Source organism: Falco rusticolus, chromosome 19 (assembly GCF_015220075.1).
Source record: "Falco rusticolus isolate bFalRus1 chromosome 19, bFalRus1.pri, whole genome shotgun sequence".
NCBI lineage: Eukaryota > Metazoa > Chordata > Aves > Falconiformes > Falconidae > Falco > Falco rusticolus.
In genome coordinates, this window is record NC_051205.1 from 4460597 (window position 1) to 4481517 (window position 20921).

Below are 20921 nucleotides of genomic sequence, written 5' to 3' on the forward strand. Positions count from 1 at the left end.
CCCCTGAGCTGAGCACCCAAGACCCCAGACCCTGGGTTGAAGACCCCAGACCCCGGGCTGAGCACCCCAGCCCCTGGGCTGAGCACCCAAGACCCCAGACCCTGGGTTGAAGACCCCAGACCCCGGGCTGAGCACCCCAGCCCCTGGGCTGAGCACCCTTGACAGGGCATCCAAGACCCTGGGTTGAGCCCCCAGCCCCCAGGCAGGGCACTCCAGCTCCTGGCTTGAGCACCCAAGCTCCCAGCCCCCAGGCAGGGCACCCCCCCCCCCCCCCCCCCCAGGCTGAGCACCCTGAGACCTCCTCACCCCTACAAACCCCTCACCCCAGTGCCAGACCAGTTTCCCCCAATCCCTAACTGGGCGCAGGACGCAAGGGCAGGACATGCCAAGCCCAGAGTGGCTGCAGGGATGTGCGGGGAACCAAGGATGGCCAGGGTCCCCCAAGCCCCCCCCCCCCCTTTCATCCTTGGGGGGTGCAGGGAAAGGGTGGGCACGAGGCTGGAGCGAGGTTTATTGTGGGATCCAGCGGTACCGGAGCGATACACGGAGCAGCTACGCGGTGGCGAAGCAATAAATTAAGTCATGCAGAAGTCATGGGGGTCCCATCCTGCCACGTCGCCCGCTTGGGGGAGGTTTGGCAGCTGTTAAGTGATCAAATAGCTTTACGCTTTATTCAATATATTAAATCTTAAGAATTAAATAATTACGGAGCAAAGCGGGTTCTGCTGAACATCTTGGTCCTGTCCCAACTGCCCCAAATGGTGGGTTTTTTGGGATGGGTGGGAGCCGGCCGTGGGGTGTACCAAAACCCCCTGGAAAACACCTAAATGTTGGTATTTTGGCAAAATCTTTCCAAAGGGCTTGGAAAGGGGGGCTGCTGGCTGTCCCCCAGGGAAGGATTGCCCCCCTCCCCACGGCTGCGGCAGCACCCAGCTTGGTGGGTCCCTGTGCCACGGGGGATGCTTGGGTGCTGCTCCGTGCCGGCGGCTCCTCGTCCTGGGGAGCCACGAGATGCGCCGGGACGTGGATTTGGCCCAGTTTTGGGGGATGCTGTTGCTGGACGGTCCTTTCCCAGTATAATCCAGCCCTCCTCTGGGAGAGGCACGCCGGGCACTGCAGGCCTGCCAGGGAATTCCTGCTGCCTCCGCCGAGCCCATGGCATCGCCGCTGCCAACGTGCCGGGCGGGCAGGTTTGGGCAGCACCCACTGCCTGCCTGCTGCGATGGGTGCCAGCGATGGGGTGGGTGCCCAGCTGGCCATGGGGACCGCAGCAGAGGCTCCGGCGCTTGTGGCATCCAACCGGGGGGCTTGGGGTGGGCTACCACCTCCATTGGCATCCCTGCCAGGCGTCCGATGATGGATCCAGGGGGGATTTTTATAACCAGGCTGGAAGACTCCTCCCTGGCTTTTCTTTTTTTTTTTTTTTCTTTTTTCCTATTTTTTCCTCCTCCTTGCAAATTAAAAAGGCTCCAAGGAGGGCTGGGAAAGGCAAGAGGCTGTGAGCAAAACCCCCTCTGTGTCCGGCAGCCATCCTGGTGTTGGCTTCGCTGATTCTCCGGCGCAGCCTCCGGCACGTGCCCGGCGCTCACTGCTCTGGTTTTGGCTTTTCCAGGGAATTATTCAGCTTCTTCAGCGTTTTTTTAATCCGCAGAGCGGTGAGGCGGGCCGAGGGGCTCTGGTACCAGCACTCCTTCATGATCTTCGCCAGCGCTGACAGAACCTGGGGGAGGCACCAAAGAAAAAAAAAAGAAGGAAAAGGAAAAGGGATGGATTTCATGGAAAGCAAAGATCTGGCTGGGGATGGGAGTGGGGCAGCCCCCCCCGGGGACTCACCGAATCGGAAAAGAGGCGATTTGGGACCACGGGGGTCTGCTGGTCGATGCACACCACCTTCTTCATGTCCTCGAAGCTGGGGTCGCTGGGGACAGCATCAAAGAAGGGTGGCCGGTACTCCTCCACAATGCCTGTGGGAGCGGGGCGGTGTGAAGGCAGTGGGGAGGGGGCGCAGGGCTCACCCCCCTCCACATCAAGGGTTGCCCCCCCTGGGGGGCACGTGGGGCTCCAGGTGTGATTTGCCCCACCGTGCCGGCGGTGATGCTACCCATGGGGTGCATGGCTCTAGCGCCAGCTGCAAAGTGGGACGTCACTGGGGTTGCTCCAACACTGGTTCCAGCACCACTGGTGGCTCCAGCACCAGCTCCAGCACTGCTGGTGGCTCCAGCACCAGTTCCAGCACTGCTCATGGCTCAAACACTGGTTCCAGCACTGCTGGTGGCTCGAGCACTGGTTCCAGCACCGCTGGTGGCTCCAGCACTCGTTCCAGCACCGCTCGTGGCTCCAGCGCTGCTGGTGGCTCCAGCATCAGCACCAGCACCGCTGGTGGCTCCATCACCAGCTCCATCACTGGCAATAGGCCAGCACCAGGATTCCTATGAATAACAGCCCCAGCAGCAGCTCTAGCACCGGCATCCAGCTCCCGGCACCGATGCCACAGCTCGGCTCTGTGCCTCCACCTGGCAGCCAGCCTGGTGGCCAGCCCACCAGCTGGCCCAGCTAATCTCTGCTTAGGGCCTCCATATGGCTGTGTCCCCACCGGATTTAACCCCTCTGGGCCACCCCAAGCACCCATCACCTCCCTGGGGGTCCCCTGCACCCCGCGTCCCCCCTGCCCTGGGGCTGTGCCGGGGGCCGTACAGCCCAGCCTGGAGGGGAGGGATGCCTGGAAGGGTTAAAACCAGCTGGTTGGAGGTCATCCCCCACCCATGGCTTTGGTAATTCGGAGTAAATGTTTAATCTGAAGGAGCCCTGGGGCAGTAAATGAGATTATGGGGGCCAGCCTGAGCCTGGGGGGGGGACCTCCTGCCTCACCCGCCAGTGCCCACCATTTAATTAATGCTTCTAATGGACTTTGCCGGTGGTGGTGAGCAGCGCTGGCCATGGCAGCCTTGAGGAGGCTCTTCCACAGCGTGGGGGACCTTGTCCCCATCCCGAATCCCATCATTCCCCAGCCAAGCCCCGCTGGCCGGAGGTCCCGGCCATGGCCAGCTTCCAGGCAGCGCTCGAAGCTGCTTGTTTTCTAATCAGCACTGAACAAACAAAGCGCTGATTGAGTCTAATGGGCCCTTTAATCAGGGAGCCGGGTGCTGACACTAGATTACAGTGTTTATAATTTACAGCTAATCTTCTGGGCGAAGGGAAAGAAAAAAAAAAAATAAAAAAAGGGACAAAAAAGGAGGGAAGGAGGGAGCGGGTGCAGAGCGGGGCAGCCGGCCGGGAGCTGCTCACCGTTCACCACCGTCCGCCGGGTGATCTCCCAGAGCACCAGCCCGTACGCCCAGATGTCCGTCTTCTTGTAGGACTCAAAGCAGTCAGTGCGGATTTGCTCGCTGAGCACCTCCGGGGCCATGTAGCGCTTGGTGCCCACCCGGGGATTGTTGCCAATGTCCAGGTAGTCGCTGCCCTGGGAGTGCATGACGGCCAGTCCTTGAGGGGTAGAAACGTAGAGTTATTGAAGTTGGAAAAGACCATTAAGATCATCAAGTCCAACTGTAAAATGCCAGGATGCTGGCCACGGTCAGCACCATGGTTGTGCTGTCTCCTTAGGATGCTGGGGTACTACATCCCTGGGGTACCACATCTCTGGGGCTCCATATCTCTGGGGCACCGTATCCCTGGGGTACCAGAACCCCAGGGTATCACATCCCTGAGGCACCAAATGCCTAGGGTGTCACATCCCCAGTGTGCTGCATCCCTGGGTACCATGTATCTATGGGTACCACATCCCTGGGGTACCACATCCCAGGATACCACATCTCCGGGGCACCACATCCCTGGGGCAACATATACCAGGGTATCACATCCCAGAGTATCACATCCCTGGGATACCACATCCCAGGGCGCCGCATCCCCAGGGTGCCATATCCCCAGGGTACCGCATCCCTGGGTACCATTTATCTATGGGTACCACATCCCTGGGGTACCACATCTCAGGGTACCACATCCCTGGGGCACCACATCCCTGGGGCAACATATACCAGGGTATCACATCCCAGAGTATCACATCCCTGGGATACCACATCCCAGGGCGCCGCATCCCCAGGGTGCCAAATCCCCGGGGTACCACATCCCAGGGTGCCACATCCTTTGGGCACCATATCCCTTGGGCACCACATCCCCAGGGTGCCACATCCCTGGGGCACCACATCCCTGGGGCAACATATACCAGGGTATCACATCCCAGAGTATCACATCCCTGGGGCACCACATCCCTGGGGCAACATATACCAGGGTATCACATCCCAGAGTATCACGTCCCTGGGATACCACATCCCAGGGTGCCACACCCCCAGGGTACCATATCCCAGGGTGCCACATCCCCACAGCACCACATCCCTGGGGCACCACATCCCCAGGGTACCATTTCCCCGGGGTACCACATCCCTGGGTGCTGCATCCCGCCCTCCCATCTCACCCAGGTCTGCGATGCAGCACTGCCGGTTGCTTTTCACCAAGATGTTCCTGCTCTTCAGGTCACGGTGGGCAATGGCGGGCTTGCCCTGGGTGCCGAAGATCTCCACGTGGAGGTGGACGAGGCCGCAGATGATGGAGGAGGCCAAGCCCAGGCAGGTCTCCACGTCCAGGGCCGTCCTCTGCAGGTAGTCGTAGAGCGAGCCGTTCTCGTGGTAGTGGGTGATGAGCCAGAGCTGGGTGCTGGAGTTCCTTGATGTCATGTCAGAGGCGATGAAGCCTGGATGGAGAGAAGGTTAGGACCATGGAGCCACTGCACAGCCACCCTCCGGACCCCCTGGTCCCCCACTCACCCAGGATGTTGTCGTGCCGGAGGAGGACGGTGTTGTAGATCTCTGTCTCGCGGAACCACGACTGCTCATCCCGGGAGGAGAAGATCTTCACGGCCACGCTCTCCCCATGCCACACGCCTCGCCACACCTCGCCATAGCGTCCTTTGCCTGCCACGGCCATGGCACCACATCACGCGGCCCCTCCAGCCCCTGGTGCCCTCCCCACCCCCAACGTGATGAGCATGGTTTCTGCTGTGGAAGAGCAATGGAGCCCCACAGGGTCTGTTGACCTTGGCCAACTGCCACCCACCCACCCAGCTGCTCTCCCCCTCCCCTATCAGCAGGACAGGGGGACAACTTGGGGTCTCTACGGGGTTTTGGTTGAGACGGCCCCATCCAATGCCCCCTCCTGGGTCTGGCATCTGGTGCCATCTCTGGCTGCAGGGGCAAAGGAGTCCGGCACCTGCCCAAGCATCGTCTGGGGTGGCCGGGGCAGCCTCCCCCCATGTGTGGCCACTGTCCTTACCCACGCACTCCACGAGGGTGATCTGCCGAGCCACTGTTCGCTGGACGAGGAAGGGCAGCCCCGAGCCACTGCCCGTGGTGCAGTCATCATTCAGCAGGTCCTGCGCAGCCGGGGTGGCAGCGGGGTCAGCCCAGCCACCAACCCCCACCCCGGGTATATCCCTCTCTCCCACACCTCGGGGGCATTCAGGGTCCCCCCTAAAGCTCACCCACCTCTAAAGTGCTGTCTCCCACCATGGATGCCTTCAGCATGAGGTCCGTGTCTCCCAAGTCACTCTTCTTGTGGCGGTGCTGGGCCACCTTCCAGCAGAAGAGTGCTGTGAGTGCTGCGAGGACGAGGAGGGCAAGCAGTGGGACGAAGATCATCAGGAGGACATTGGGCAGGGAAGGCGTCTGTCCCAGGGTCTCTTCTCCTAGGTGGGCGAAATGATGGGTGGCATCATGAAGGTGGACATGGGTGGGTGAGTGGAGGTCTTGGTGCTTGGACTTGGACGTGGGTGGAGGTCTTGGTGCTGGGCTTGGACCTGGGTTGGGTGGCTCTGTGCTGCGGTCAACCCTATGGATGGCAGCTCAAGAAGGGACACCTGAGGGCATCTCGCTGGCCCTGTCCCACCTGGGAGAGGGCAACCCTCCAGGTGCTGAGTGAGGATGAGGAGGATCTGGAGACCCAACCAGCCACATGGGCAGCTCTGCCCCTCTCCCCCTGGCTCCTCCAAGGGGACCATACCCCTGTACCTTGCAGGAAAATCTCCAGGTCAGCATTGCACATGCTGGAGTCGCAGCACCTCATGCCGTACTGCTCCGTCACGAGCGTGTGGCAGTTCTCCAGAATGTTCTGGGAGAAGCAGCCCCGGTGCTGGGTGATGGTCCCCTCCTCCTTCCTCTTGCTGACGAAGCACACCTTGCCCGTGCAGGTGGGCAGGCTGCAGTGGGGCACGTCGCAGGCGCACAGCAGCTCGTCTGCAGGCACGAGGAGAGGGCGTGTTGTGCCGTGGGACCACCCTGCTGCCCATCCCAGGGTGGCTTAGGGGCTTTGGGGGACAGTGACATCTGTCCTGAAGACTCTCGAACCAAATTTCAAGAGTGGGCAACCTGGGACCACCATGGTCCAGGCTGGGGAAGGTGGCTGTGGGTGCTCAGCACAGGGAAGCCCATCCTGAGAGCTGGAAAATTGCTTGCTCCTGGCTGGCACCCAAGCACCAGCTCCAAAGTTGGGGGGTCACCTGTCCCCACACCCCAGGGAGGCAGCAGAGAGGACATGCATTCAACCCCCCCAACTGGGATGAACTGGGATGCTCTGGTTCACAGCACAGTGTCACATCACGCCCACGGGGTCCCAGGGGACACGGGAGAAGGTCCCGGGAGCCAGGATGGGACCCAAAGCCACCAACTCACCCAGTGCCCCCCCAGTGGGTGCTGTGGGGACACTGTGTTTTGGGCGCTGGGTGCTGAGGCCGGGGGTCTTTCCTGGAGCTTTTCCCAACTTTCCCCCCCGCCGCAGCGCCGGAGCGGCACAGAGGGCAGCCCCGCTCCCAACCTCCCGATTTAGCTCTGCCCTTTCGCGCAGAAAATATCCCTCCTGGAATCAGCAAGTTCAGCGCGAGGGCAGCCAGCCAGCCGGCGGCCGGGGAACGGATGGCTGTGGCCACCCCCCGTCCTGTACCTGTCACCCCCCTGCCCCAAAAGCTGCCCCGTGCCAGGGCCGTGGGGTGGTGACGGGGTGATGGGGCTGGGTCAGTGACCCCCCCAGTGGTTGGTGGCCCCATGGGCAGGATGGAGACCCAGTGGGGACTTGTCCCCCTGACAAGCTGTGCTGCCCCCCACCCCCAGCACAGCCACGCTGCTTCGGTCCTCCCGGCACAAGCACCCAGCCAGGCTCTGTCCCCATGTCACCCCAGGGGTGACGAGGAGCTCGTCCCTGCTCCCCACCATCACCCCTGGGAAAACCCACGTTTTAAAGCACGTGCGTGCGAGCCTTTCCCTCATCTCCCCTCTGGTGATGTCAAAGCACTTGATGAACCGTAATTAATTAAGCCCAGATCCTCTCTGGGAGGCACGTCACCATCCCAAGGGGGAGAAGCCCCTTGCTGGGGACAACGCGGGTCCCCGAGGAGGCCCGCATCCCTCGGCGCTCGCTCCGGGCGAGCTTGAACGAGCCGCCCTCCACTGTGGTTTATTTTGAGCAAAGCCATGACGTTCCCAAAGAGCCCAGGGTTTATTTTAACCACCCCGGGTGGGTGACAGAGTACTGGCTGCCTTCACCACATCGCTTTGGTACTCACCGGCGGCGAAGCCAAGGGAGAGGGTCATCAGCACCAGCACCACCCGGCCGCAGGCTCCGCACAGCATCTTCCTGCGGAGAGCAAGAGGGGGTGAGAGACAGCCCCCCGCACCCCCCATCACCAGGCTGGGGGTGGCCATGGGGGCTTTGGGAAGGAAATGGGGGGGACCGGTGAGCGATGGAGGACAGGCAGGGTGGTGGGAGGTGGGATGTGCTGCTTGCACGTGGAGTTTGGCTCCGGACGTCCTGGGTACAGCCCTTCCTGAGAGCAGATCCCTAGCACCTCCTGAGCTTGGGGGATCTCCCCACGGTGGCGTGGGACACCGCACCCGGCCCCTCGGTGCTCAGGAGCCCTCCAGGATGGGGACCTCGCCATGTCCGTGCTGCCCCAACAGCCTTTATCCCAGCAGTCCCTATTCCGGTGCTTCCCACCATTCCCATCACGCAGCCGCTGGCAGACCCCATGGGCTCGGCCGCCACGGCGAGTGCGGTGATGCCACGTTCCCAGGTTTGGCAAGACTCCAGGCAGAAGATGGAGCTCAGAGCCCCCACGCTGCTCTGCACCCCCCCACCAGCACCGCAGCCGACGGGTAAAAGCAGCGCTGGCTCCCAGGGGGGCTTTTGTACGGAGTTTATCCATGACACAAGCAGAGGTGCTGCGGGAAGCCAAAAATTCCTCCGCTGTGCCTTTGGGGGAAGTTTGGCTATTTTTTCTCTCTCTCTCTCTTCTATTTTTTTCCGAGTGAAAGAGACATTTCTGCCAAGCCAAACACGGCGGAACCGGCGTTGCCCTCCACCCCACGGCATCGCTGCCCCTTTCACATGGCTGAGAGCTTGGCTGGCGGCGACCGGGGCTCCCCAGCCCCTCCTCGGTTCATTCTTCGTGATTCCCGACATAAACACGCCAAAGTCGCCGTTTCCTGCAATTGAAGGAGCCCTGCCCAGGGCTGCCGGGACAGGAATCAAGATTGTTTAGATTTTGGCCTTGATGGGGAAGCGAAGTCACGCAAGCCCAGCCCTCAGGAGCACGCATGTCTGCGGCTGACCCAGGCAGGCTCCGGCTGTGCATAAAACGGGCTTTTCCTCCCCAAAATAGCTCGCTTGGTGGGGAGGAAACGGCAACTGGGTCCTGGGGCTGGAGGGCAGGAGCAGGATCTGGTCCCATGCACCAGGAGCAATGACCAGCTGAAGCAGCACTTCTCCCTCGGCTGGCTTGGGATCAGCTTGATTTTATAAAATTAATTCCCCTTGGAGGGGGGCTGCTGCTCTCCCAGCCTCCGGGATGCTCCCAGGCACAGCGCTTCTCCTTGCAATCCCGAGAGCTGCAAAACGCATCTTTTTAAAGGGAAGCTGAGACTCCCAGGTGATGCTTTCCCTCCTCGGGGCCACTTCCATAAAATCCGGAGCCATTAGACGGCTGCGGGATATTTGCCCTGAAACCTCACCCAGAACTGAGCAAACAACCCAGAGCCATCCCTGGCATCCCATGGGAAAAGTATCCCTGGTGCTTCTGTAACAGGTCAAACCAGCCTGCGCATCCCCATCCCAGCCTTTCTCCCTCCTTTTCCATGCTGGAGCTGCAGCTCACGCACCCTCCTGGTGTCCAGAGCATCTTTCCCAGCCTGGCTGGGGGGCGATGGCAAGTCATGGTGCCATGTTACATCCTTCCATCCTTTGGGATTTGCAGCAGCAGGAGGAGAAGGAAAAAAAACCCAACTGGAACCTCTTGGATGGGGCGCGGGTGCTGGCAGAGGTGGCTGGGAACCATAGGCAGCCGTGGGGGGTCTGGAGCAAGACCCAAACCCAGGGATGGGAAATTTTCAGGGATGGGGAAACCCTGCGGAGAGAAAAGTGAAGGGGCTGGTGGTGGTGGTGGGGAGATGGAGCAGGAGGTGTCCCTGGGGACATGCAGGATGGCTAAAGGAGCCCTGGCTTTACCAGGGCGGCTCGGCGGAGCTCTGCAGTCCCCTGCTTCTGCTCTGCCCTGCGGTTTCTGCTGCTCCCAGGGGGGTTTTGCTGCAGGATGCGGCTCGTGACTCAGTTCCCCCCTGTTGCCTTTTCGCAGGGAGCCAGGCACCGCAGAGACCCTTGTGCCGGAGAGCCGGTGGGAAGCAGGATGAGCCAGGCGGGCGCCGGCCGGCTGCAGGTCTGAAGGGCAGGTTGGACACCACGTTGGAGTCAACAAGAGCTTTGCCACGGATTCTCCTGGTTTCAGGCAACAAGGAGAGGTTTTTCTCCCCGCTCCCCATAGATGCGGCTTGGTCACACACACCCGCTGGCATCCTCCGGTTCGACTCGGGGACCCCCACGGGTGGGCTGCGCCGCCCCGGTGCCTCCTACACCGCTGGGCATCGCTGCACCGTAAACCAGAGCCACGCACGGAGCGTGGCAAAGCGGCTGGTGTTCATCTCTCCGCGGGGCTGGCATCACGCGTGGCTCCTCGTGCAGCGTGGGGATGAGGGGGGTGCTCCTGCCCTGTGGTGGAGTTTGGATGCCGGCGACGGGGCACAGCTCCCACAGTGTGGCCGGCACCAGCTTCGCTTTAGGGGCTTTGTTCCGCGAACGGAGCCTCTTGAGGGGCTGTTTGGCTCTTCCTCGCCCACCCCTCCTTCCAGGGACCCGGGGGTTGGCTTTGTAAAAGGGGTGTGTGGAGGCGTTGCGTTCTGCAGCGGCGCTGCCCTCGGTGCCCCATTGCCCTTGCTCCAACCCCCGGCTAGCTGAATTGTCAACTTTTCCTCAATTTTTCCCCATGGCTTTTCCAAATACACCCAAACTCCCCGTTTCCCGTGTCAGCGCCAGGCTTTCAGCAGCAGCCGTGTATTATTGCAGCTCTTTAGCAAGGACCTGGGGGTGCATCCTGCTACCACTGCACCGGTGTAAACCCAGATTTATGTGCCCAACTCCACCAGTGCCCCAGTTCCAGCCATTGCTAATCCTGACGTCAACCCCGGTGTTGCACCGAACATGAAGGAAATGGGCTCAAATCCTGACTTCAGCTGCCCAGGGGTAAATCAGGAGGGAGGTGCTGAGCTCGGTGCAGCCCTGGACCCCACGGACACGCGGTGCTTCCCCACTCACCTACAGCATCCGCGTCCTGCAGGCGCTCACGGCACCGCCGGGCCCCGGCAAGGCTCTCCCGGCTGCGGTCCTGAGCTCGGCAGCGGCGTGCGCAGCTCAGCCAGGGCAGCTCTGCTCCGTGCCGTGCGCCCCGGTTTGGAGGAGCTTCATGGATCTGCTCCCCTCCCGCCACCCGTCCCGTCCCGGTGGGGGCTCCCGTGGCCGCCGCGTTGCCTGTCCCAGTGGCGGAAGGTCTCCGATGTTGTCCCAGCCCCAGGGGCTTGGCTCAGCGGCCCCCGTTGTCCGAACGCAGCTGCTTGGCAAGTGCTCTGTGGTCTGGATGTGGGAGAAGTCAAAAAAATGTTTCTTATTACTGCCTCTTCCTGCCTGGCTTCTCTCCACCACTCCCAGCTAATAAAGCATTTCCTATTGCTGAGCACACATCCAGGGCCAGCCTCCCTTCCTCCCGCACCCCGGGCCCCAGCTCCATCCTGGTTGCTCTCCCTCAACCCGTTCCTCCTGCTCCTGCCCTTCACCGGCTGCTTTCCAATCCCATTTTCCAGCTGGCAAGGCAACCCCAAAGCCTTGGTGGGGGGATGTCCACCACGTCTCCCACCCCGAGCATCATAAAACCTTGGGCAGAAACGCTGCCAGTTGCTTTGATGGTGCCGGGGGTGGGAATGGTCTGGAGAGATGCTGTGGGAATGACCTTGATGTGCTTGGCCATCCCTCCTGCCGCAGCATCCATCCCTCCTGGGGATGGGAGCATCACGATGGAGCCAAGGGGCTCCCCAGTTATTCGATGCTGGCCACAACGCTTTTAGGGTGCTGTGCTGGAGGGGGGGGGAACACCCCCACCCCCCATAGGGATGCTCTGCCCTGTCTGTGGGCACGGAGCAGGGCTGGGGTGGGCCCAGAGGGTTTGCTCAGTGCCTCCTGCCGACACGTTCCCCGCCGTGGTCCTTGAGATGCTGTAGCGATGGGGGCTGGGATGCCGGCAGCGGGGCTGTTCCCACGGGGGGAGGCTGGGCACTTCCCGCTCCCCCAGGACATGTGGGGCTGCGGGCAGCAGAAGCATCGCTTCCCCTTTTGTCATTTCGGGGTTGGTCTTTGGGCCACCCCACTTTCAGCAGCTTCACGCTCCTCCCGGCCCCCTCCTCTCCTTCCAGCGCCTTCCCGAGCCCCATCCCTGCCTTGGTCCCAGCCATTCCCCCAGCACAGTGACCCACTCCCACGGGCAGGCAGCAACGCATGGGCTGGCATCGCAACCTCTTCCCTAACGAACTTACAGGGCCTGATTTCCCTCCCTGTTCCCCGTTGCACCACCAACCCCAGTTGCACCATGAACCCAACTGGCACCCGGAGCCTCCCGGCGCCGGAGGGGGGAGGGCAGCCGAGAAGCTTCGAGTCTTGCCAGCCGCCTCTTCCCAGCTTATCGCCCATGATCTAGGAAGTTCAAACAAACAAAAGCACAAAACCAGGATAAAACAGGAGGGACCTTCATGGGTGACCTTGCCCGCGCGGGGGCCGGGAGCTTTGCAGGACCGGCGCAGGGGAAACGGGCAGTTTCCATCAGATAGAATCCACCCGGGAGGGAGCCGGTGCCTGCAGACACTGTATCGCCGTGACCATCTTTGCTCCGGTGAGCGGGTCTTGGGGAGCTGACTGGTGATCAGCCCCTCCTGGGGTTATTCCTGGGTGGCTCCTGTGTCCCAGCTGCCTCCCATGGGTGCAGGCACACGTTGGGCAGGATTTTCCCTTCGCAGCCCAGCTCTCTGGTGACGGCTGGTGCTGGCTGCTTCGGTCCCTGAGCTTTCATCTTCCAAATGGGGCGGCAGCGCTTTTTTTTAAACCATAATCATCACTGCGGGGAGAAATAATTGCTTAAAACAATCTAGAAGTTACTAAGTCTTAATCCTGGGTGACCTGAAGGGCAGGGAGGGGTGGGAGCCCCAAGCCAGGCTGCAGCTCTGGCACTGCCGTGGTGGGAAAGCAAATTAATCCAGGACTAAAGGTGCATTAACGAAGATACCCAACGCACCCCATGCTCCCGGTTGCACCGGTGCCGGTGCCAGCCCCCGGCTGGGGCAGACAGGGTGAATCAGCGGGGCTGGGCCCCCGCCTCGGCACTGGGCTGAGCGCCGGCACGTCGGCAGCACCGCACCTCACCGTCCCGCGGCGGCCGTGGCGCAACCTTCCCCCACCCCCTCGACGTCAAAGACAAGACTTTTCTGCTGTCGTTTGGGTTCTCAGCGCCACGACTTCACCCCACAACGGGGCTCCGGCATCCCCGGAGCGTGGTCGGACCCCTACCATGGTTCCACCGCTGTGGCAGAGGGGGTTGAGGGGCCGGTGGGACCCGGCTCTCCCTTCCCCCTACGTGGCAGGAGCCCGGCTGGCACCGTGCGTGCCGCGGCTTCTCCATGTGCCGTCCGCCCCCGGCTCATCTGCCAGCCGCCGGGAGCTGGCGAAGGAGGGCAGCCACGTGCCGGGGAGCCCAACGTGAGCCAAGGGCTGGAGGGGAACAGACGGGGAGGTTACGGCTCCTTCCTGACGCTCATCCTTCCCTGCCTGCCCACAACGCACCCCAAACCTCCCCCCGCCCTCCAAAAGCAGGGAGGGGGGCTTCTGTCCCCCTAAAGAAGGGGGCAGCGAGGGGAAGGGGCTCCGTCCTGGGCTGCGTGCCTGGCCAAGGGTTATTTGCTGTATTTTATATTCTTTTATATTACTTATTTAGTATAATCAAGCCGCTCTCGCTGCTGGTCACTCTCCCTGGGGATCAAACCCTGGGTGCTCCAGGAGCCAGCACCCCACTTTCACCTTCCTATTTTTTTTTTTTTTTTGGATCGATTTATTCCTATAAAAAGCCTGATTTAAGGGGTTGGAATCCAGGGAGCACAAACTCCCCGCCACTGCAGCACATCCAGGGGATGCCAGCACCTACCAAAAAAAGCATCTGCACGGCTCCCCGTGGGAGGGGGTCCCGAGGGCTTCGTGGGTGCAGGTGAGGGGTCCCAGGGCTCCGTGTGGGCACAGGCTGGAGCTCCTGGAGGGTGGTTTGCTTGGGAAGAGGGAGCACTAGGTCCCATCCCGGGTAATGTTGGAACACAAGAGCTGCCTCCCCTCCTATCACCCCTGCCCCGGAGGGCAGCGGGGGAGGGAGCCTGGGACCCCCCCCCCCCAGGTTTGGTTTCCAGCCCTTGCCTGGCACCCGGAGCTCAGGTCAACCTTCCTCCAGCAGAGATGCTTCCCCATGCCGAGCCTTGGTTTGTCCTTCTGCAACCCAGGAATACGTGGGAACAGGGAAGCGAATGTCACCGAGGGGGTGACAGGGGGGCCAGGGGATGCTGGCAGCGAGGGGGAAGTGTTCCTGCCAGCCTGACAAGCAACCCTGAGCTTTATTCATGAAATCAATGCTGTTAACATGGCAACCGCTTCCATTTTAATTCGCACAGCCACATTCCACCACACGCTGCGATATCAAGATCTCAGGAAGAGCAGAGGGGGGAAAAAAAAAAAAAGAGGAAAAAAGAGAGGAGAAAAGAGCCACTTCTGCCACAGATCTGCTCCCCGGCAGACCCAGAACCTGGCTTAGGGCAGGGTCTCAGCACGGCAGAGCCCAGTATGACCAGTGCCAGGCCAGGGTGGCTGCCCTTGAGGTGGGAGAGGACGAGGGGCCGGGGACCTGGGACCACAGGGGCTGTGGCATCGTAGCTGGGTATGTCCACAGCATCCTTCTCCCTTGAGCATCGCCATCCTGCTGTGCAAGGAAACCACCCCGTGCCAAGAACTTAAGCAGGTCCAAGGGGCCAGTGGGGACCTTGCCCCCACCCTGCCACCTCCCACCTTAGCGTTTCTTCTCCCCTTTCTTCTTTTTCCCCTCGTTCTTCTCCTCCTCCGCCTTCTTCTTCTCCTCCTTCAGCTCCTTGTACCTCCACTTGGGTGGCTGCAGCAGGTGCTTGTCCTTCCCGCGCTGCCTGCGCTCCCTCGAGCCGGCAGGAGGGCAGGAGGCTTTGCTCACTTTGATTTTGGGGATGGGCTCCCCAGGGAAGATGCTGTTGATGCGCCGCAGCCGCGGGGGCAGGAAGCGCAGGAGGCCACCAGCCGGCTGGCGCGGCTGCAGGAGCCGGATCTCCGACACGGCTTGGCCATTGCAAGAGGATGCCCCGGTGCTGGGGCACGATTCTGGCTCAACATCTGGATCCGGCACGTGTTGCCCGAGGATCTCCGGCACGGACAGCCTGCGCTTGCCCACCTCGGGGGGGCTGTTGGGGCAGATGGTTTGGCAAGCGGTGGCCACGAAGGGGCTGGCGAGGGAGGTGGTCATCCTCACCATGTGGTCCATCACGCCGTCCTCCTCAGGGTTGCGGGGGAAGTTGAAGGTGAATATGGATCGGATCTTCTCTGACAGCCTCTTGGTCCTGGATTTGGGGCTCAGGGCTTTGGCTACCAGTTCGGCCAGGGCTGGCCACTCGGGCCGGTACTGGGTGCCAAACTGCTCTGCCCGCGGGCGCCGCAGGAGGGTTCTGATCCTCACGGTTGTCTCGAAGCGGCCGGTGAAGCTGGCCCACTCCCTGGCAGTCTTCCCCTTAATGGGATCCACCGCTTCCAAGTCTGCCCCTGGAGACACCGGGATGCAGACAGCATCACCGCAGCATCCCACCCTGTCCCACCCTGGAGCGCTGGGTCCAAGCGCAGAGTGAGCAGCCATGCCACCCCTTCCCCCCAAAATCCCGGGATGTCCTTGGGGGGATGCTCACCGGCCAGGAGCAGGGTGGCCACGCAGTCCTGCCGCCCCTGCACCGCAGCCTTCATCAGCGCCGTCAGGCCCCTGGGGTCTCGCTTGTCCACCTCAAGTGCGGGGTAGTAGTTGAGGAGGTAGTTGACGATGGTGATGTGTCCTTAACAGCCAGAGAGAAGCTGCGTTAGAGTTTCGACAGTTAACGAGTGATAACCACTGATGCCTGCAGGAGAAAATATTTAGCAACCGCATCCCATGAGGACAAAGATGCAGAAACTCGGAGGGATCAGGACTGAAAGGGTTTGGGGTTATTTTTTTGAGGGCTTTGGCCGTGCAGGGAGCAGTGCTGGCGCACCAGCTGCTTCAGCAGAGAAGGCAGGAAAGAGTCCAAAAAAGCAGGGAAAAAAAATAAATAAAATCAGCATCAAGGATAAAGTGGGAATAAAGCGTGATCCTGACTTTGAGATCCTCCTTTTCCCCACCGTTAGTCGGGATGGAGGGAGCTGGACTCTTCTCCTGCCATGAGGAAAACCATTGAGATGGGAGATTTGGTCCCTGCACGTGACGTTTGCCAGCTCGGAGCCCTGGCGCAGGGAAATAAATCCCTGTGGTTCGTGGGACTTTTCCAGAACACACAGGGCAGCTCGGGCTCAGCACCGCTGCTGGATGTGACACATCAAGCCAGACAATATTCCTGTAGGAATTCCCATTTTTCCCTCATCTGCCTGGTTTTATAATGGTGCTAAGACCAACTGTAGGCTTTAGCCAGAGAGGGTCACATCCCTTGGGATACTCAGCTTTCCTGATTTTCGGGTTTTTGAAGGGGGCACGCAGGGTCACATCACTGGAGGGGTCTCAGGGGGCTGCCCCGTGCCCAGGCTGAGCGCCGTGCCTACCTGCCTGGGCTGCCATCATGAGGGCCGTGTTGCCATCCTTGTCCTGCTGGTTGACATTTAGGTAGGGGCACTTCTGCAGCAGCGGCACGATGTCCACAAAGCCCTTGCAGCAGGCGACCATCAGCCCGTTCTGGAGAGGGAGCAGCACTCAGCACCGGGGTTGGCACAGCATCATCCTCCCCACCACGGTGCTCCCCGTGGTCCCCCCACCCCAAAGCAGACAGGCTCAGGATAGGAAGACAGATGAGGGTCTGCCGCAAGGAGTGGATCAATCCCAGGGGACTCATCCATCGTCAAATCCGTCCCACCCAGGGCTTCCAAACCCATCCCACCCAGGGCTTCCATAACCATCCCACCCAGGGCTTCCAAACCCATCCCACCCAGGGCTTCCGAACCCATCCCACCCAGGGCTTCCATAACCATCCCACCCAGGGCTTCCATAACCATCCCACCCAGGGCTTCCATAACCATCCCACCCAGGGCTTCCAAACCCATCCCACCCAGGGCTTCCATAACCATCCCACCCAGGGCTTCCAAACCCATCCCACCCAGGGCTTCCAAACCCATCCCACCCAGGGCTTCTGAACCCATCCCACCCAGGGCTTCCATAACCATCCCACCCAGGGCTTCCATAACCATCCCACCCAGGGCTTCCATAACCATCCCACCCAGGGCTTCCAAACCCATCCCACCCAGGGCTTCCAAACCCATCCCACCCAGGGCTTCTGAACCCATCCCACCCAGGGCTTCCATAACCATCCCACCCAGGGCTTCCATAACCATCCCACCCAGGGCTTCCATAACCATCCCACCCAGGGCTTCCAAACCCATCCCACCCAGGGCTTCCCAAACCATCCCACCCAGGGCTTCCCCACCTGCTTTTGCAACCACCATCCTTCAGGATTTGTCTATTCCCAGGGAATCCTCTTTCTACTCCGTAGGGTACCCACACCACCTCTGTAGGGTACCACTCACCCTCCCATTGATGTCCAGCTCCGTGGCCTCACTCCGGGTCACCCCGTGCTCCAGCCTCTCCTGCACCAGCTTGGCATCATTCCTGGCACAGCACTGGTAGAGGCTGAGACCCCCGGCACCACCAGCCCCCGGGGAGAGCTCGTAGCAAGGGTAAACGGAGTCATCGGAGAAGATGCTGCTGCTGTCCGAGGGCTCTGACTCATTCTCCTCCTCCTCTTCCTCCTCGTAGTGCAGCTCCGGGTCGGAGGCATCCAGGCTGGAAGCGGGGGCTGCAGCATCTTCTCCTCCACCGCAGGCATCTGTCATCCGGCCCGGCCGGGGGGAGCGCGCCCGGCTTGGCCCCGAGCCCTGTCTGGGGCCAGGAGCCCCTCTGCGGGGGACGAGGGGACACTCCGCGCCGATCACCCCCCTGCGCAGACACAGAGGGGGCGTGGGAATAGTGTGGGCTCCGGCATCCCTCATCCCACTGGGAAGCGTCAGTTGGTTCCCAGCCGCCGCCGGCACAACCAGTGGGTCCAGTTTCCATCCTCTGTTCCATGTAAACGTTTGTACTGGGGGTTTGGATGCTGCGAAAGCCTGGCGGGGAGAGCAGCTCCCCACGGCACCGAGTGGGGAAAATGAGGGGACAACTTGGGGGTCCAAAAGGGGGACAGATGTCCCACGATCTAGGCGTTGAACCACAGGAGTGGGCACACTGGGAATGGCTCCAGGGATGCTGGTGGGGGCATTGGGGCTGTCGTGCCCAGCACCATCAGGATGGGGACACTGGGAATGGCTCCAGGGATGCTGGTGGGGGCACTGGGGCTGTCATGCCCAGTGCCATCAGGATGGGGACACTGGGAATGGCTCCAGGGATGCTGGTGGGGGCACTGGGGCTGTCATGCCCAGTGCCATCAGGATGGGGACACTGGGAATGGCTCCAGGGGTGCTGATTGGGGCATCAGGGCTGTCGTGCCCAGCACCATCAGGATGGGGACACTGGGAATGGCTCCAGGGATGCTGGTGGGGGCCTCGGGGCTGTCATGCCCAGTGCCATCAGGATGGGGACACTGGGAATGGCTCCAGGGGTGCTGGTGGGGGCATTGGGGCTGTCGTGCCCAGCACCAGCAGGATGGGGACACTGGGAATGGCTCCTTGATGCTGATGGGGGCACTGGGGCTGTTGTGCCCAGCACCATCAGGATGGGGACACTGGGAATGGCTCTGGGATGCTGATGGGGGTATCGGGGCTGTCGTGCCCAGTGCCATCAGGATGGGGACACTGGGAATGGCTCTGGGATGCTGATGGTGGCACTGGGGCTGTTGTGCCCAGCACCGGCAGGATGGGGACACTGGGAATGGCTCCGGGATGCTGATGGGGGTATTGGGGCTGTCATGCCCAGTGCCATCAGGATGGGGACACTGGGAATGGCTACAGGGCGGTAGGGATGCTGATGGGGGCATCCGGGCTGTCATGCCCAGTGCTATCAGGATGGGGACATCTCCATCCCTCCCCATGCCACACGGTGGGGGTCTGAGCCCCTCCCCACTTAATCCGGTGCACACCAAAGCAGCTGCAGACCTTTCCTAGCTGCAGAACTAGAGAGAAGGGTTAAATCCTGCTCCTTAGGACCAAGGAGCAGGGGCTGGAGCAGCTCCTGAGGAGCCTCTTGAACAGCACTGCACAGGGCAACCCACAGCCCTGGGGCCGGAACCCACTGGCTACAGCCCAGCAGCAGAAATTAAACCATTTTTGCTTCTAATTAGGCCCTAACTATGAATTGATTGGTGCTGTGAAAGGAGGAAAACCTTCACAATTCCACCAAATTTCACTCTCCCACCCCTCTCAGGCATCCCAGAGCAGGCTTTGGGGATGAAGGATGCTCCTCTCGCCATACCCTGATCTTACCTGGGGGCTGCTCAGACCTTCCCCACGGGTCCCTCCTCAGCCGGAGACCATCCCAGCTCCAACCGGGGAGGAAAACTTGACGAGAAAGAGCAGGGAAAAAAAAAAAATCACCCCTACCCCTGGCAGTGAGAAAGAGGTGGCTGCTCCGGCTCTGAGGTGGCCTTTAGGCACCAAAGCTGTGACGAGTGGCACGTTGCCGCGGGCTCAGCTGGCCAAGGTATCTTAATTTAAACCGTTGCTTAAAATGGCTCCATCCATCCTGAGCAGGATCAGGGCTGCTCCGGCAGGATTTAGCATCTTTAGCTGAGGAGCTGTTGGCAGTCCTGGGCTTTTTATACCCAGCTCACCTCGAGAAGATGCTGCTGCCTGAGCAGCTCCCAGAGCTCTGCTAAACGCGCCCCCCCCCCCCCCCCCCCCCAAATAAAACACCCCCCTTCCAACTCCTTTACAAGCAGGTGAGTCTGCTGAGCAGGAAAAACTGGGAACTGCTGCTTCAGCCAAGGGCACTGATACCTGTGACCGTGCAGTGGGACTAAATAAACTCTGCAACCCCCCCTCAGGAGGTGCTGTGCAGCATCCAGCCCACCATCACCTCCTCCTCCTCCTCCTCCTCCTTCTCCTCCTCATCCTCATCCTCCTCCTCATCCTCATCCTCATCCTCCTTATCATCCTCATCCTCATTCTCATCCTCATCCTCACCCTCATCCTCACCCTCCTCCTCCTCCTCCAGGCATCACCATACCAAACCCCTCAGAGCAACCTCAGCCAAGGAGCTGCAAAAACTGGTTTCCTGAATTCCAGGTGAAACCTGACCACTGTCTCATCTTCATCTTTCATTTTTTATAAAGTTTTTTTTTCCTTTGTTTGGTTTTGGGTTTTTTTAACGTGTTTTCTGAGGTACGGTGGCCAGCTGGCCTGTGGGATCTGGGAAAAGGTGCTTTGAGTCCCTGGATCAGCTGTTTTCACAGCAAAAAGGCTGGAGCGTGATCCCGGAGTAGATTGTGGGAAGTCACGTTCTCCATGGAAAGGAGCCGTTAAGGCGGGATCCCAAAGGTCACTGTGTTCGCATCCGTGAGGATGAAAATACGGAGCAGATGAAGGATCCCAGCTGTTTCCTCTGTGCTGGGCGCATCCTGACGGGGCTGCTGATGCTCAGTGTTGGGATTCTGATGCAGAACGTTGGAATCCCAATGCAGAACATCAGGATCCTAATGCTGAACTTCAGGATCTCGATGCAGAACATGAGGATCCCAATGCAGAATGTTAAGATCCCAATGTGGAACATCAGGATCCTGATGCAGAATGTTAAGATTCTGATGCAGAATGTTGGGATCCTAATCCAGAATATCAGGATCCCGATGCAGAACATCAGGATCCCAATGCAGAACATCAGGATCCCGATGCAGAATGTTAGGATTCTGAATGCAGAACGTTAGGGTTCTGATGCTGCATGTTGGGATCCCAATCCAGAACATCAGGATCCCGATGCAGAATGTTAGGATTCTAATGCTGAATGTTGGGATCCCAATTCAAAACATCAGGATCCCGATGCAGAACATCAGGATCCTGACACAGAATGTTAGGATTCTGATGCTGGATGTTGGGATCCCAATGCAGAACATCAGGATCCCGATGCAGAACAAACATTAGGATTCTGATGCTGAATGTCAGGATCCCAGTGCAGAACATTAGGATTCTGATGCTGAATGTTGGGGTCCTGATACAGAACATCAGGATCCCGATGCAGAATGTTAGGATTC

General features: G+C 60.4%; 2 protein-coding genes across 3 annotated transcripts; both read right to left on the minus strand.

Moving 5' to 3' along the window:
- Window positions 1-594: 594 nt before the first annotated feature.
- Window positions 595-10795, minus strand: ACVRL1 (activin A receptor like type 1). Its single transcript, XM_037411745.1, has 10 exons — window positions 10684-10795; window positions 7607-7677; window positions 6060-6284; window positions 5538-5737; window positions 5326-5425; window positions 4821-4967; window positions 4472-4747; window positions 3286-3483; window positions 1834-1964; window positions 595-1720 (listed from the first exon to the last, which is right to left on the minus strand). The coding sequence occupies exons 2-10, from the start codon at window positions 7671-7673 to the stop codon at window positions 1586-1588; spliced, it is 1479 nt and encodes a 492-aa protein (XP_037267642.1). The 5' UTR covers window positions 7674-7677; window positions 10684-10795; the 3' UTR covers window positions 595-1585.
- A 2761-nt stretch (window positions 10796-13556) lies between these two features.
- ANKRD33 (ankyrin repeat domain 33) lies at window positions 13557-19436 on the minus strand. Of its 2 annotated transcripts, none has more exons than XM_037411743.1 (5): window positions 19162-19436; window positions 17275-17683; window positions 16300-16429; window positions 15423-15563; window positions 13557-15282 (listed from the first exon to the last, which is right to left on the minus strand). In XM_037411743.1, exons 2-5 carry the CDS (start codon window positions 17578-17580, stop codon window positions 14510-14512), a joined length of 1350 nt encoding a protein of 449 aa, XP_037267640.1. In that variant the 5' UTR covers window positions 17581-17683; window positions 19162-19436; the 3' UTR covers window positions 13557-14509. The 2 variants fall into 2 exon arrangements, with proteins under 2 accessions (XP_037267640.1, XP_037267639.1); XM_037411742.1 differs by lacking the exon at window positions 19162-19436 and having other exon boundaries at window positions 13557-14419; window positions 14509-15282; window positions 17275-19155.
- Window positions 19437-20921: the final 1485 nt, after the last annotated feature.

Coding starts and splice junctions, on each gene's coding strand:
- ACVRL1 (XM_037411745.1), bottom strand. CDS start 7,673: ATGCTGTGCGGAGCCTGCGGCCGGGTGGTGCTGGTGCTGATGACCCTC. Junction 6,285..7,606: donor CTCCCTTGGCTTCGCCGCCG/GTGAGTACCAAA, acceptor TCGTGCCTGCAG/ACGAGCTGCTGTGCGCCTGC. Junction 1,965..3,285: donor CCGGCGGACGGTGGTGAACG/GTGAGCAGCTCC, acceptor CCGCTCCCACAG/GCATTGTGGAGGAGTACCGG.
- ANKRD33 (XM_037411742.1), bottom strand. CDS start 17,736: ATGAGGGATGCCGGAGCCCACACTATTCCCACGCCCCCTCTGTGTCTG. Junction 16,430..17,274: donor AGCTGGACATCAATGGGAGG/GTGAGTGGTACC, acceptor CTCCCTCTCCAG/AACGGGCTGATGGTCGCCTG. Junction 15,283..15,422: donor GGCCACCCTGCTCCTGGCCG/GTGAGCATCCCC, acceptor CGGTGTCTCCAG/GGGCAGACTTGGAAGCGGTG.